Source organism: Misgurnus anguillicaudatus, chromosome 20, assembly GCF_027580225.2.
Source record: "Misgurnus anguillicaudatus chromosome 20, ASM2758022v2, whole genome shotgun sequence".
NCBI lineage: Eukaryota > Metazoa > Chordata > Actinopteri > Cypriniformes > Cobitidae > Misgurnus > Misgurnus anguillicaudatus.
This window is the reverse complement of record NC_073356.2, coordinates 30,037,528-30,053,882: the sequence shown is the minus strand read 5'-3', so window position 1 is coordinate 30,053,882 and position 16,355 is coordinate 30,037,528. Positions and strand designations below refer to the sequence as shown.

The 16,355-nt window shown below is 37.8% G+C and overlaps 2 protein-coding genes and 2 non-coding genes across 4 annotated transcripts in view; 2 read left to right on the top strand and 2 right to left on the bottom strand.

Moving 5' to 3' along the window:
- Positions 1 to 1,236: 1,236 nt before the first annotated feature.
- On the top strand, positions 1,237 to 8,730 carry ndufv1 (NADH:ubiquinone oxidoreductase core subunit V1). Its single transcript, XM_055220436.2, has 11 exons — positions 1,237 to 1,370; positions 2,363 to 2,539; positions 2,620 to 2,702; positions 2,806 to 2,976; positions 3,137 to 3,320; positions 3,449 to 3,638; positions 3,724 to 3,936; positions 4,010 to 4,176; positions 7,295 to 7,376; positions 7,544 to 7,689; positions 8,290 to 8,730. Exons 2-11 carry the CDS (start codon positions 2,369 to 2,371, stop codon positions 8,365 to 8,367), a joined length of 1,485 nt encoding a protein of 494 aa, XP_055076411.1. The 5' UTR covers positions 1,237 to 1,370; positions 2,363 to 2,368; the 3' UTR covers positions 8,368 to 8,730.
- Positions 8,731 to 9,772: 1,042 nt separating this feature from the next.
- On the bottom strand, positions 9,773 to 9,845 carry trnam-cau (transfer RNA methionine (anticodon CAU)). The gene has a single exon. It is a non-coding gene; the product is annotated as a tRNA-Met (tRNA).
- Positions 9,846 to 10,343: 498 nt separating this feature from the next.
- The window catches only part of kmt2ba (lysine (K)-specific methyltransferase 2Ba), a 29,227-nt gene continuing 23,215 nt past the window's right edge, over positions 10,344 to 16,355 (top strand). Inside the window, exon 1 of the mRNA XM_073858501.1 lies at positions 10,344 to 10,710. Coding sequence (XP_073714602.1) covers positions 10,420 to 10,710 — 291 coding nt within the window. The 5' untranslated portion in view covers positions 10,344 to 10,419. The remainder of the gene's footprint in view (positions 10,711 to 16,355) is intronic.
- On the bottom strand, positions 16,162 to 16,234 carry trnam-cau (transfer RNA methionine (anticodon CAU)). Its single transcript has one exon. It is a non-coding gene; the product is annotated as a tRNA-Met (tRNA).

The window sequence follows — 16,355 nt, the reverse complement described above, 5'->3', positions numbered from 1 at the left end:
TGGTTCTTTAGATGAATCATTAATGCCTGGTGGAGGTAACCACAAATAATGACATCAAATTAAAGTCCTTGTAAAGTCAGATATAAAATGTGTATGCCACACCAATTTTTTTTATTTTTTAAACACCCAAACAAATTGGAATGAATGTTGTTAAAAACGCCATGTAAAAAAAACAGTTATCAAAATCTTGGAAAAATAGGCAGCATTTTCTGCTTTCAAGCGCTGGGGGCGTATCCGCTCTCGGCGCTGAAACCACGCCCACTCGCGTGAAAGCTGCCGCCCCTCTCAATTTTCAGATGCCTGCGACCCATAAATGTGTACTGTACATATCTATGCCTGCGATCGTGTTGCCCTAAATTTGCCCCATGTAATACTAATGTCATGCATGTTGAGTATTATAAAAATAATTGGGATCAAGTGCACACTGTGTATGTAAACAATGTGGTTTTGTTCAGTCTGTGGTGTAAAAAGGTCGCATTAGCAATTCAAGCAAAACATTTAAGCAAAAGATGATTAGGTCAAAGTGTCTATAATTTTGGGTTCCAAAGTTGTATCAGTTTTACTGTATGAAGAAATTGTAAGTATAATATGTCACAGTTTACTTTATTTTGCTATCCTCAATTGCCTATAATGTCCTGCGCACACTAGTAAAAAATTATATAGGTGTCTGAATAATTTTTGGTTTGACTCATTTTATTTTAACATTTTCTAAATATTGATTAAACTATATTGTTATAATCCTGTTGTTTTTAGGATTATTTCTTTTGGTTTCAATAGCACACAAAAATGAAGTACACGTTTTTATCTGTCTGTTTTTAAATTAACCTGTACCAGATGCAGTAAGATTGTTACCACTAGGTGGCTACAAAGATTTTATTATAAAATTCATTCAAACTAGCATACAGTCAGATTGTTTATAACAGTGTGGTTGAGTATACTTTACATATGCTTCATGTTATCCAATTACACAAAAATATACTGCTTATTATATTCCTGAAAATGCACTTTCAATAATTTGGTTTTTCATACAAAATTAAACTAAACTTCAGACTAGAAAAAAGTGGCTGTTGATATTCTGTCTTAAACACATACATCATGAACATGCCCATTATATTTCAGACATTTCTCTACTACTTTCTCATGGGGTACTGAGTGTAGATTAATAAGTAAAAACGAATTTAAATGACTGTAGTTTTAGGCTGCAATATAAAATTGAAGGGGTCTGAATACTTTCTGAATGCACCGTGTCCAATGTATATTACTTACTCAACAGCGCCCCCTCAAGCTCACACCAGTTATCTCATCCGGGTCGGTCGCTATATTCCTTCCGTTCTACATTTGATAACGACAGATCCGGGCACTTCACGAAGGTAAGCGGTACTTTTTGCCCTTCAGCTGTGTTTAGATCAATGTTTTGGACGGTTTATTTCTTTAGACAGCTGTAATGCAATTGTTTATGTATTTAACAAAGATTAAAACGTTGTGCGTTATCGCAATCTCTCAAATGTCACAGAGAGTCAATGTGGAGGTCACTCCTCGACGAGTCCATTTTCACTGTTTATTTATATATAAGTTACTGTTTTAAAGATACTTAGCTTGTGAGTGTTTTTGTTATATGGTGTCATTTGATTCGTGTGTATGTGTATTTTATGTTTGCTGCAAAGCCCATCATAGTAGGTGTAGGTCTGTCTCTTATCTTGAGTAGGTTCCCCTTATATAACGCAACACATTTGGTTGCCTTTTGAGTGCTCGTGACTTACTTTACATGATTAAATTAAGTTATAAGTGCATCTTGTGCATGGAAATCCAACATGCAATTTCTCATGTAAAAATTGAGGGACTGGGACATACGCAAGGTGTTTTTTTTTGTGCCTTCTTTATAAAAACTATTTATGTAAGGCGCCAAAACTAAGCATGTAAATTGCTTTTTTGTAAACATATAACTTAAATAAATGTAAATAACAGGACACAAAATGAGCACTTTTAGTTTTAAGAGAGGGCACAAGGAGTGTTACTAAACAGTGTACCACGTGGTACAACCTTGTTTACAAAACCCTATGCGTCCCATCTTCATCGTTTACTTGCAAAGATAAAAGTGACATTTGAACAACTTTGCATTTATTATAAAAATATATATAAATATTATTTTGGATTTGACATATAAAACATTTACTTTTATGCATTTGTCATATACTTTAATCCAAAGCAACTTATATTGCATTCAAGATATACATAATATCCTATTAAATTGGGAAATATTTGTCCACTAACTGATTTACAGAAGTGTCACTAACTACTATTTACTATTTTCTCAATGACCACATAGTTTGGCTAATAGTTCATGTTCAACATCTTTTTTTAGATAAGGATGTTGTCCTGTCTTGGCTGTCCTGCTCTTGGCAGGGTGCTCAGCACCGGGGCATCACGGGCCCCGGTTGCCATGGCAGCAGCTGGCGCATCACGTGCCCCTGCAGCCACCATCCCTGTCTGTCCCCCAAACTCCATGGCATTGGTGCGGTACAACAGCACCGCTCAGCAGGTAACTGTATTCTCATAAGCCTATCATGTACATATATGATGATCAATTAGAATGGATTATAATCACATTGTGTTATACAGGATAAACCAAAGAAGACCAAATTCGGACCTCTCGCTGACCAGGACAGAATATTCACTAACTTGTACGGACGACATGACTGGAGGTAAAATCCCAAAAGTTTTGTAGCCACATCACAGGATTGTTCAGAAACAGATGAGATCCAGAAACATGGATTTTTAAGATAAACAATACCCTTTTTTTGTCAGGCTGAAGGGTGCTTTGAAGAGAGGCGACTGGTACAAGACCAAGGAGATTCTGGATAAAGGAGTGGACTGGATCTTAAATGAGGTCAAGGTGTCCGGTCTGCGTGGCAGGGGAGGTGCTGGCTTCCCTACTGGGATGAAGTGGAGTTTCATGAACAAACCCAGTGATGGCAGGTAGGATTACATCCCAAATCAGGCAAGATTTATCAAATCAGTTTTATACAAGAGACCTATGACTGTGAAAGTTACCAAACATATGCCGCACCTCCAGTAACTTCATGAATTACTTCAATTGGATTGACACAGAGTCATGTTATTGTCTTCACTCCCCAAGGCCTAAATACCTTGTGGTGAATGCTGATGAAGGTGAACCCGGCACCTGCAAGGACCGAGAGATCATGCGTAATGATCCTCACAAGCTCATCGAGGGCTGCCTGGTGGCCGGAAGGGCCATGGGAGCCCGCGCAGCTTATATCTACATCCGTGGAGAGTTTTACAACGAGTCGTCCAACCTGCAGGTAAAATGGGATTTGCTTTCTTGAATAGCGCTGCAATGTATTAATGTTTTATAATCTTTACTTTTTTAATGCACTGTGGTTTACTATTATAAGCCTTACAAGGATTGTTTTTGTGCTGGTTCTATCAGGTGGCCATTAATGAGGCTTACGCAGCCGGGCTGATTGGCAAAAATGCATGCGGCTCAGGTTATGACTTTGACGTGTTTGTGATGCGTGGTGCTGGGGCGTACATCTGTGGAGAGGAGACGGCTCTGATCGAGTCCATCGAGGGCAAACAGGGGAAACCTCGCCTGAAACCTCCATTCCCCGCTGATGTGGGTAAGTCATAAAGCCGTATGAACAGGTTTGTATCTTGTTATGTTTTTTGTATCATTGTGCATTTCAAATGGGAAATCTGTCACAGGTGTGTTTGGTTGTCCAACAACGGTTGCAAACGTCGAGACTGTAGCTGTGGCACCGACCATCTGCCGTCGTGGCGGTACGTGGTTTCTGGGTTTTGGTCGGGAGAGAAACTCTGGCACGAAGCTCTTTAACATTTCTGGCCATGTCAACACCCCCTGCACGGTGGAAGAGGAAATGTCCATTCCCTTGAAAGAACTTATTGAAAGGCATGCAGGTACGATGAAAACACCGTAATACTGTATACATATTTGTCCAAGGTCTAATCTTTTCTTATTTGATCTTTATAGGTGGTGTTCGAGGTGGCTGGGATAATCTCCTGTGTGTTATTCCTGGTGGGTCCTCCACACCCCTGATCCCACGGCACGTATGTGATGATGTTATGATGGATTTTGATGCCCTCATTCAGGCTCAAACTGGCCTTGGCACAGCAGCACTCATTGTCATGGATAAATCGGTGAGTTGCCTTTTAAATGAAAGATGAAGTCATATTGTCATTTGTTTTGGGCTTTACTAGTGGCATTTTTTTCAAAGCTTCAGGGTTTATAATGCTTTAATTGAGCCAATATTATATCCGGCCTAGTCTGACTGCTCAGACAGAACGGATTTGTGCCACAAATGGGGCAGAAAATATACTTTGAGCTTTTTTGATTGTGTGACAATGTTTAGCAATTATTTTTAATGATTTGTAATAATGTATGCTAAAGAAAAGATGTCTTGCTTAAAGTTTACTGATGATTTATTGAGATGAATTTAAGGTAGGTACCATTTAACAATAAGAGTGCTCTATTATACAGGGGTGGGCAAACTATGGCACTCCAGGCACTTTCATGCGACCCACTAGACAGTTTCGTAATGTGTTAAAGGGGACATTTCGCAAGACTTTTTTAAAATTGCCAAATAAATCTTTGGTGTCTCCAGAGTACATACGTGAAGTTTTAGATTAAAATATCAAATAGATAATTTATTGCAACATGTTAAAATTGCCCCTTGTAGGTGTGAGCAAAAATTTGCCATTTTTGGGTGTGTCCTTTAACATGCAAATGAACTGATCTCTGTACTAAATGGCAGTGTCGTGGTTTGATAGTGCAGAGTAAGGGGCGGTATTATCTCCTTCTGACATCACAGGGAGAGCCAAATTTCAATGATTTTTTTCACATGCTTGCAGAGAATGATTCACCAAAACGAAGTTACTAGGTTGTTATTTAATTTTATTTATTTTTACATTTTATAGGTTTATAAAAGCACCAATTATAGCACTTAAACATGGAAAAAGTCAGATTTTCATGCTGTGACCGCTTTAAATGTTATTGCATTTTGGTCCAAAATAATTTGATGAAATACAAACAAAATCCAATAGATGGTGCTAACATGGGGTGCATTTTTTTCAGTTCATCGCTGTCTTGACATGAATGAGATTAATTTAATTTAATTGTTTAACACAAAATGGACAGCAAATCACAGTTTTATTTTATATTGCTTACAGTGGATATAAAAATTGTGTTTTATTAAGACAAATGTTTCTTTTGGTTTATAGTATTAAAATGTTATTTTTACAAAACTGAACATTACACATGTTTTTACATATTTAGGGGTCAAGCCCAGAATGGGCGAAGACCCCTATTGTATCTGTTAGTTTTCTTCTTCATTATTCTTTATTATTCTTCCTGTCACCTTGCGGTCTATGGCAGCCCATAGAACCATACATAGGAAAGTTATGAAATTTGGCACACTGACAGAGGACAGTCCAAATAATATCCATAGCAATTTTGGAGTCTCTATCTCAAACCCGCTAGCGCCACCATCAGTCCAAAGTTGCACTTACGTTTTTGCTTATAACTTCTGATCCGTACGTCCTAGAAACGAAATTCTTGTTTGCTCTGATTCCTTGGCTCAAGCCGATTCGATTAGACCATATGACGTCATTTTCCGTCATGAAAATGTTTCCGCCATTTTGAATTATTCGTAAAACCTACTTTTGCGAACTCGTCCTAGAGTTTGTACCCGATTGCCACGAAAATTGGTATGTAGCATCTAGAGACCCTCACGGCAAAAAGTTATTAAAAGAATTTTGATAAACCAATCCGTTGTCGTATGGCGCGTCAACAAATTTTACGTAGAGCACAAAAAAAAAGATTTTAGGCTGTATCTTTGCCAAACTTAGACCTATTGACACAAAACTTAGTACGTGATATGCCAGTCAAGAACTGAGGGTGCATGCACAGTTTCGTTGCAGCGCCACCTAGTGGCCAGACGAATGTATTATACGCCTATAACTTTGGCTGTGAATGACGTATTTTCACGGGACTTCTTTCCTTGGAGTTTTGAATAGTTGCCGAGTCCAACGATACCAAATATGCCAGGATTCGTCTTACGGTTAGCCCTGGGCACCAAAATAGCGCTTAAAAAACACGTGTGAATATCTCCGCGAGCGTTTTTCCGATCGACTCGAAAACACCATAGGAAGAAACTAACCTTACCTTCTGAACAAAAAATTCTATTGGCGTTATATTAAAATTTCCATCAGAAATTGCCAAAAATTGCAAAAAACGAAAAATTACCTTTATGGTTATAACTCTGCAACAAAATGAGATTTTTACACCAGATTTGATACGCTGATGCATGAGCACATTCTGTGACCACACAAAAAAAATTGTATGCTTGCACCACTAGATCGCCTTATAATTGAACAAAATCTTTGATATCAAGTCAGTCCTATGGTCATACAACTGTTTCTTCACTAAACTAAAGTGTATAGTCATAAAAGTAGCTAGATGTAACACAATCTTGACCTGATGTTGCATGCACAATTTTGTCATTGCGCCACCTACTGGTTTTGAGATAGAATATGGTATTTTTGCCTAAAACTACTGCAACAACACATCTAAAACCATGAGTCATCATGGATTATTCCTTTCATGGCTTTGACTATAATCACTGGTGGTTGCCAATTCACTCCCTAGCAACCATTGAGAATACCTTATCAACCGTTTTTGCAAAAGCTATATCTCTGCATCAGAACATCGTAGAGACACAGGGATGGTCTCATTTGACTAACTAAACTTGCTGTAACATGATGTGACCCATGTTATGCCACTGCAAACACCACTCACATGTCCTTCAGTGCTCTAATGTTCCATAATTGTCAAAAACAGAAAGACGATTGCAGTAGACCAGAACTTAGATTATTTTTGTTGATAACTTTTTTGTTTTTTCATCTAAAATTATCAGGTTTACCTAGGTTCTTCAATCTGCTTATCCAATCTCAATTTTACATCCTTTTGTGCCATTTTCGGCTTGACCCCGGTATTGCTGCTTGCAGCTATATTTGTATGTGTATCCACTGATATACACAAGAGTAGACATACAGATTTTTTTTTAAAAAATATTAAAAACACGGTAGAAGGGTAATATAAAAAAGTTTCATTTGCAAGTACATGTGTGACCCTTCACTCGTATTCCCAGACCTGATGTGGCCCTCGAGTAAAAAAACGTTTGCCCATCCCTGCTATAATATAAAATAAACCTTGTTGCATCATAAAAATTTACGATAAAAAATGGTACTTTCTCCACAGACTGATGTAATCCGAGCCATTGCCCGCTTAATTGAATTCTACAAGCATGAGAGTTGTGGTCAGTGTACGCCTTGCAGAGAGGGTAAGAAACTGATATCTCTGTGAAACTGTCACAGGGTCACATATCCAGCAGATGTGAACTGTTTTTAGGGCATGGAGAAAAAGTAAAGTGCTTACCATATGCTTGTTCAATGATCACATTAAAATACAAATATATGTACTAAACGTGTTTTTTTGTGTGTTCCTCAGGAGTGGACTGGATGAATAAGATGATGTGGCGCTTTGTGAAAGGCGACGCACAGTCAGCAGAGATTGACATGATCTGGGAAATCAGTAAGCAGATTGAGGGCCACACCATCTGTGCTTTGGGAGATGGAGCGGCATGGCCAGTGCAGGTATATTTAGAAGTACAAGAGAAGCAAACTTTTATATAACGTATTGTCCTGAATATAAGACAACTTTTTCAACAGAAATGCCTCTTAATAAACGATGTTGTCATTAGAGCTCTAGACACTACGTCAGTCATACTGTACACCTGCACAAATGCAGTAGGTGGCGCCAAATACACACAAACAAGTTCACCTGGACTAAAGCAACCTGATAACTAAAGTCATTTACAGTAAGGCAGACTGCTACTGTTAATAAAAAAAAAAAATTCCATGATGAGATGGACAGCATAGACTAATTGTTATTAAATCCAGATGGACTACAGGTTATATATGGTACTGTATGCCATATGGAAAGTATTAAAGATTGTAGGGTACCAAACTGGTCTTCTTTCCAGATTAAAGCATTTTCTTTATAAAAGACAAGAGTTGGTCTCCAAAAGGTGGGGGGGGGGTTTCTTATATTCAGGACAATACGGTACTAGATACTTTAAAGACAATGGATCCAAGACTAGTGCAGTGACAATAATATGTTTTCACTTTGTCTTAGAAATATATTCAGGTCAGTTCTACAATGTTTTAAATTGAAACCTTTTCTCTTGTTTTCAGGGATTGATTCGTCACTTTCGGCCTTTAATGGAGGGTAGGATCTCGGACTTCAAACAGAAACAGCAGGCCCGTGCTTGAAGGCCTCATTTCTGCATTCATTGTCACGCAGGCATTTAAAGTTATTTAAGCAAAAAGAATATTGTTTCTCGCTCACTGATATGTGAACTTTTGTCTGCCGGTATCCACCTTGTGTTTCTTGTCATGTATATCTGGGGCATGGAATGAAGATCACCAATAAAGTTCTTTAAACTTTGAAATAGTTTTTGTAAAATCTATTTCACCATTGTAATAGACTTAACATCATACTTTTGATTGTAGATGACTTATAACACAGTGAAAGAATTGAGAAATTACTTGATGTAATTAGGTTGTGCCATGACGTTGATGCTGTTATTCTTGATAGGAACACCTTACACAATAAAGTACATACTTTATGGATTACTTTATGGATTAGTCACATACTTAATTATTTAAGGATTTTATTATGGATATTTGTGACCCTGGACCACAAAACAAGTTGCACGGGTATATTTGTAGCAATAGCCAAAAATAAATTCTATGTGTCATACTTATTTTTTTTTTAATGCCCAAAATCATATTAACATAGGATATTAAGAAGTGATCAGGTTGTATTTAATGTTTGTTAGATATTTTGTAAATTTCCTTCTGTAAATATATAAAAAATGTATTTATCATAATGGTAATAACATGGTAATAACATGGTAATAACATGGTAATAACATGGTAATAACATGGTAATAACATGGTAATAACATGGTAATAACATGTAACATGGTAATAACATGGTAATAACAGTAATATGTGTTGCTATGACTTCATTTGGACAACTTTAAAGGTAATTTATTATTTTTTTGTATAAGCTCAATTTGAAAAAAAAATTGGCCTCTATTTTTAATGCCCAAAATCATATTAACATATGATATTAAAAAGTGATCATGTTGTATTTAAATATTTTGTAAATTTCCTTCTGTAAATATATAAAAAATGTATTTATCATAATAGTAATAACATGGTAATAACATAGTAATAACAGTAATATGTGTTGCTATGACTTCATTTGGACAACTTTAAAGGTAATTTATTATTTTTTTGTATAAAGCTCAATTTGAAAAAAAATTGGCCCCTATGACAGTTTCGTGATCAAGAGTCACGTTTATAATTCATTACTAGAAAAAATGTAAATAATGGCAATGATAAAATGAAACTTTCTCTGAAATGAAATGAAAAAAACATGGTTAGGTGAGAGTTATTCGGCCAGAAACAAATCAATTACCTTATATTTAGATTTACATATTTAAATGTACGTATAATATATGTAATGTACATTTGTATCTGTTGATCAGTGCTAAAGTTAAAGGCCATATATAATGGTCAACAGAAAACTAGCCAAAAATGGACTACATTGCCTAACATGTTACCCTCTACTGCCAAATCTCACCAACAAAAGTTAAAAAGCTGTATCTGCCCCGTGTGAGGATCGAACTCACGACCTTCAGATTATGAGACTGACGCGCTACCTACTGCGCTAACGAGGCTGTGTGAGCCCCTTATGACGTAATATGATTGAGGAGGAGTCAACATCAAATAAAAATAAAATATAACATCACATTGTATATATTTATTTGTTACCCGAGTTCTCCTAAATATACGACTTGGCTGCTAAAGGCTTGTGCTATGTGTATATTCGTATTTCATGAGGAAAATTATATAAATAACAGTAGCCTATCTAGTAAAATAGTGCAAATGTGCTATATTATTAGTAATATAGTGTCTTTATCAGCGATTATCATGTATAATAATATAAATTATTGTCAATTTTTAATTTTTGTCTTTTCTGAACTTCGATATATATTTTCAAGTAGACTTAACGTGTATCAAACTAAAATACAATATATTTATAAAGTATATTTTAATTTAGACTTTACAAATCAAAAACTACACAAATAACAGTGCTATCCTATAAATAAAACGATAATAGTATGCAAAATTATCATTTAAAATAAAAACCCTATAACCCATAATGCTTTGCGTTTCCTCCGCTATCTCGCGCCTTTCCATCTTGTTCCTCTCGAGAGCTCAGCGCCGTAGTTGTTGTTGTGGTATGTAATAATGGCGGCAGCAGGAGGCGGTTTATCAGCCTCGGTTGCTGCAGCAAGCATAAACACCTCCGCCACAATTCGCTGCCGTTTCCCAGGTCGACCATGGACTTCTCGGAGCCTACTAAGGACGGAGAAACGTTCTCGTGTCGGTCGAGCGAGGGCCGAGGACAGGAAAGGGCCCAGGCCCGTCGACGTTGGAGCTACGCTCAGAGAGGATCCGTCACTGACTCGGCTGCTTATGTTGGCGGAGAAGCACAAGCGCCAGAGCGAGGCGGGATTCTGCTCGAGCGGGAGCGATGAGGTGAGTGTTTTACTCCGTTTTTATGCCTAAATGCCTTTAAAATGATAAGGAAGTGCGTTATTTTGCATGCGGGGTTGCCGATGTCAGTTTTTGCAGAGATGCGCTCACCTGCAAACTTGCATGCACGAGCTTTACAGGTCAACGAGTTGAAATACTTTGTAAAGTATTTATAAAGACCCCCGTTATATGGTGGTGTTTTGCCGGGCTGTCGAGCTCTCGTGGCGGGTATTTAACTGCAGTTACCGTGGCTACTGGGTTTGTTTCTGGGTCAACAGTGACAATATGGCAGAAACCTGTGAGATGGTTCAGAGAGAAGGAGTTTAGGTCAAGTTATCAGCACTGTAAGTTCGTGGTCGTCTTGTGGCTTGACCTGGACAGGTCGGTTTGGCTTAATGGCTAATATTGGCAGCATATAGAGTTACTGTATAATTGCTGAAGAGGCGTGCCGTGGTGTGCATCCGGCGCAAAGGGTATGCATTGAATGTAAACTATGTATTCACCGTTTATATTGTGTCAGGAAGCCCAGCTACTTAAATTAAGAGAGCAATTATTTAGACAGACATGTTTACAAACATGTACTGTAGTGCTGTAGAAATCTTCAGAAAGGCAGTATAGTGTGCAAAGGCAAGGTGACATTTCCTTTAGTAAAACTTACTTAAGTAAAAGGATCTCCATGGGAAATGAGATTACGATTTTCTCAAACGATTCTAGTCTTTTTTTATTGCATTTATTGCAGTAAAGTAAAAAATGTGCTACACGGGACTTTTATTATTAAAAAGTGGGCCTGTTGAATGCTTTATTCTGATTGGCTGAGAAATTTTCCATGGGTGTTGATTATTTTTCTGTAAACCGCACATCTAACCTTTTAAATGTCTTAAAAATAGACACCAGAGCAATGTTTGTGGTAACCGTGGTACAAGCGGAATAATTGACGACGGCCGCTTATTATTTGAAATATTTAATTATTTGCATGACTTGCGAATGTAATGCTCAGTTAATTTAAATAAACTAGGTTTGATGACATATGCAGCCTGCATATGCGACCTCTGGAGGCTGCAGCCTTTCGGTTGAGAGACGTCCAGAGGTATTTCCTTGTCTTTTTTCGCCACCAGGATTTTCCGCAATGGGGCTCTTTTTTCCTTTATTAATTGCTGCTAGGGCTGTCACAATGATTAAATAATTGTCTTATTGCGATGATTGCAGATCACCGCAATGATTGCACATCTCTTTAAAAAACACAAGGGGGAGCTGCAGTGCCTGTATAAATTGGACCGTATCAGATGGCGCTCCTCAACCGACACTCTGACAGTGTAATGCAAAACATTTCAAAGCTGTTCAATGCAGTGGAAAAACAGCATTTAAAGAAATGCTGCAAAATTTTAAAAAGCACTATAAACTGACAGGCAAACATACATTTTCAAAACAGCAATTCCAAAGTGAAAGATGCTATTCTTAAGGATATGTAAGGAAAACATTTTTTTGCATCCACTACAGACATGTGGTCCAGTACTAGGGCTGGGTGCCGTTCACATTTTTACCGGTTTCAATACCGGTACCGTCCAGTTAATCATAACCAGCCAATAAGTCAGCCAATTTTCATAACCGTGACAGCCCTTATTGCCACTCCAAATCCGCCAAGTAAATCAATGTGTTTAGGTGTCACATTTACACGTCACGTGAGTGACAGAGAAACACCGCAAATGAGGAAGAGAGAGAAGAGAAACAATCAGGTTTGATTGGTGAATGAATAAGGTTTGGTTTTACAATGTGTGAGTGTGAGCAAGTTTGACTGATATAGCATCTTGGGTGGTTACAATGTAAATACATGAACACGTCAATGCAGCAATTGAATTCAAGAAAATATGGTATGCAAGTGAATCGCTGTCATTTAGAAAGAAGATCGCATTTATATATGAATCGAGATTGTGACCCCCCCCCGATTAATCGTGGAGCCCTACTTTGGGAGTGAACCTATGACCTATGTGTTGCCTATGTGTATCATACAAACTCATACATGGGTTTGTTAGCATGTTTCTTTTAACTTTACATAAAGTACTTACATTAAGAGGGTAGCACACCAAAGCGTTTAAACTCGGCTGAAAATGCAAGGCGGATGCAGACTGTGGGCACTTGCCAGATTTTTTCAGCTCAGTGCTTTGGTTGCTTTAATACCTTTGCTTTGTTTATCAGTCATTGAGTGATGCCCCTCCTCTACTGTGATTGGATGGCCAAGTAAGAAGTGACATTGATGAGCTGAGCGTTTCACCCAAAGCTGAAAAATTTTCAATTCCAGGCGCTGAGCGCAGAAAAACCCGCCAGGTGCTGAAAAGCGCGGCACTTCCATTATAACATACGCCGTAGGGCTGTGCAAAAAAATTAATTTTTCGATTAATCGTTTTTTAAAACCGTGGTCGATTCAAAATCGATTCTCAAAGAGCAGAAAGAGTTTTTTTCTTTCATATTTATATCCGCAAACATTAAACGTAACGTTTATCTAATTAATAGTCTTCTTCACTAGATATCACCCTCTTTTTTGCCTTGCGCCATGTTACCAAGGAGCGAAAGGCGAACCTGTCATTCATTCATTCAGTGCTTAAAATGGAGAATGACAATAGTGTTGTGGCTTTTAATTTCTTTTTATTAATTACCCACTTGTAAACTGCTGTTCACTGTTCTTTTTTATTAATATAGTATTTGTATTAAATCTATATTCATTGAGTAGAATTGAGTATAAAAACCGACCGGAGAACCGGAATCGAAAATGTAATCGGGAATCGAAATCGAATTGATTTGTTAGCTTGTGAATCGAAATCGAATCGATCTGGAACATCTGAATCAATACCCAGCCCTAATACGCCGGCCACCGTCGTGAATGCCTTGCCTTGAATATTTAGTCCTTTCATGAAGTTTTTAGTGAGATGTGTTTTCTTTAGGTTGTACTAAATGAGTATATTTTCTGTAGCTTTCCATTAAAATTTAGTGAAACAAGTACTTTTCAAGCTCCTCAACAGCTGATTCAAAGCTGCAACAGCACAGTGCTTATGATGAGCTGTGACATCACACTGATGCAAGATTGTAGACTGATGCAATCTGATTAAATGGACTGAAACTCGGGTATCGCAATCTGTCGTCCACCCAGCATCACCATTACATGAGAGAAGAGTTGTACTTTATGCAGAACTAAATGATATCAGCAAAACAGTGCATCCATGCTGAATATCTATGACCCATGAGGAATTGTAAGTACAACAGGATTTCATTTCATCATTTGTGTAGAAGAGATGCTAACATGCATGGACTTCTTTAAGAAAGTCAGTAGTACTGTGGATTAGGGTTTTCAATTCTACTTTATAAAGTTGTTTTTAAGTAGCTATATGCTTCATTGGACTTAAGTTTCTTTTAATTTGTCGCATTATATAGTTTTCTAGATGCTTCTTTTAGCTATATCAAAAGGTAATCTCATTATACTTAAATAACACTAAAGACATTTTACTATAAGGACAACAGTGTCAGTGTTGTACTGTGTTAGATTTTCTTATGTCATTTTTACCACTAGTGGTCGCTAAACAACAACAACAGCACCACCATACTTACTCGTGTAACTACTCATGTAACAGTCTTTAAATAGGGAAAACATTGAAGTGTTTGATGACTTCTAAATTCATCCCTGTTTGGATCCTAATGAATGAATGGTGCTAGGCTATATGCTAACATATTCACAACGCGCTGTACAACAATTAAGGGCATGCATTGAGAAAAGATAGGTATGCATTAATTCGTCTAAGTTGACGGTAGGGCTGCACCGATTCATCGAGTTACTCGATTAACTCGATTCAAACAATTCCTCGAGGCAAAAATTCTGCCTCGAAGCCTCGTTAAATTCCTATGACGCGCACTACACGCGCCGAGATCTGATTCACACGGACCGTTGTTCAATGTTCAGGAAGTACATCATAGCGCGTGATACATTTTGAATTTAGTTGGCGCGATGGCGGAGAGTAAATATGTCCATAAACGGCAGAGAGAGAGAAAGTCTAAAGTTTGGGATCATTATTCTTATCATTACATTACATTCAGCATCTGAACCGAAAACGGATGGCTTGCAGGAATGAAACACATCCACTGGTGTGTCACCAAGCGTCTCTAAAACAAGGTAACGTAGCTTCCGCTGATTTTAATCCCATACTGTATTTGTAGCGATGTCGTTATGCGGTTTGACTAGATATGATGTTTAGCTTTGATGTTTTTAAGTACTAAACGTATTCACGGTCAATTGCAAGAGAGAAGCTTAAAAAAGAACCCCTTCACACACGCATGCACCCTTGTCTCTCTCTCACGCGAGTCAGACCGATCGCGCAATGCATCACATATGCTTAAACTTTTATGTAGCCACGCAACAATAATTTCAGCTGCATGCATTCACTGTATAGAGCGGGGCGTGATTTTTCGAATGGATTCTTAACCTTAAATGCACCGCAATGCAAGTGATGCAAACCCAATGCAGCGTTCTATTGAAAATGAATGTATGTATTTCTGCCGTAACAAAATGCAATCAAGCAAATGAACTACTGAGAGGGGTATCACTCTTCCTCATGCACAGCACGCGTGCATGTGTGTGTGTGTGTGTGTGTGTGTGTGCACGTGCGCGCACACACACAGGTTGTTACCATAGCAAATAGGCTCAACCTAGAAATGATATATTATTTGTTAGTAATGGTAAATGCTGCAGGTGTAGAAATGTTCATAAACCAGATATTTACTTTGATGTAAGGGCTAGATTACAGCTTAAAACCTGTTGTGCATATTAATAAATTAAAGTGCTTAATTGTTGGCACTGGCACTTATAAACACTAAATGGGTAAAAATGGAATTAAATAGGCTAATTTTTTGCAGCCAAATGCCAATGCCTCTGTTTTGTTTTAGAAATAAAAGCCAAATGCTTTAACATTTTACAGCCATGTCATTTTCGTTATGCATTATTTGTTTTGGTTGTTTAAAAACACACACAAAAATTGTATCCGATTAATCGATCGGTTCAGTGCTAGATTAATCGATTAAAAAAAGAATCGATAGCTGCAGCCCTAGTTGACGGAATAACATATTGAAAAACAGTGGTGTATTCCTTTAATGATGATATTAAAGAGTGTGGAACGATTCCAATTCCAATGGAAATCTGTCCTTCAGAAATCAAAAATCATGTTCATGGAAGATGATTTGAAATAAAGTTTTATAACCGTTACATTATAATGTAAGCCCACCGTGTTGCTTGATAGAAGCCACAGCAGAACAAATGTTTGCTTCTGTTGACCAGAGCCGGAGTTAAATGGCATTTTCAAGTGGTGAACAGAAAACTAGCTAAAAACGGACTATGCTAGGGTGAGGTGGAGAGAATGAACTGGTACCCTCCATTGCCAAACTCATTTCTAGCCAACCGAAATGAAAAGCTTTAACTGCCCCGTGTGAGGATCGAACTCACGACCTTCAGATTATGAGACTGACGCGCTACCTACTGCGCTAACGAGGCTGTGTGAGCGCGAGTTGACCTCGGGTTTAGTTAGGAGGAGCTGGTAACACATGATATCAGATTTCTTTCTTCTAAATATATATGTGTGTGTGTATAAGAGATTCTAACATGCATGTACGTT

What these genes read in the sequence shown, in the direction of transcription:
- ndufv1 (XM_055220436.2), top strand. Translation starts at nt 2,369, where the DNA reads ATGTTGTCCTGTCTTGGCTGTCCTGCTCTTGGCAGGGTGCTCAGCACC. An exon ending in AACAAACCCAGTGATGGCAG is followed by an intron (nt 2,977 to 3,136) that starts GTAGGATTACAT and finishes TCACTCCCCAAG; the next exon opens with GCCTAAATACCTTGTGGTGA. An exon ending in ACGAGTCGTCCAACCTGCAG is followed by an intron (nt 3,321 to 3,448) that starts GTAAAATGGGAT and finishes TGGTTCTATCAG; the next exon opens with GTGGCCATTAATGAGGCTTA.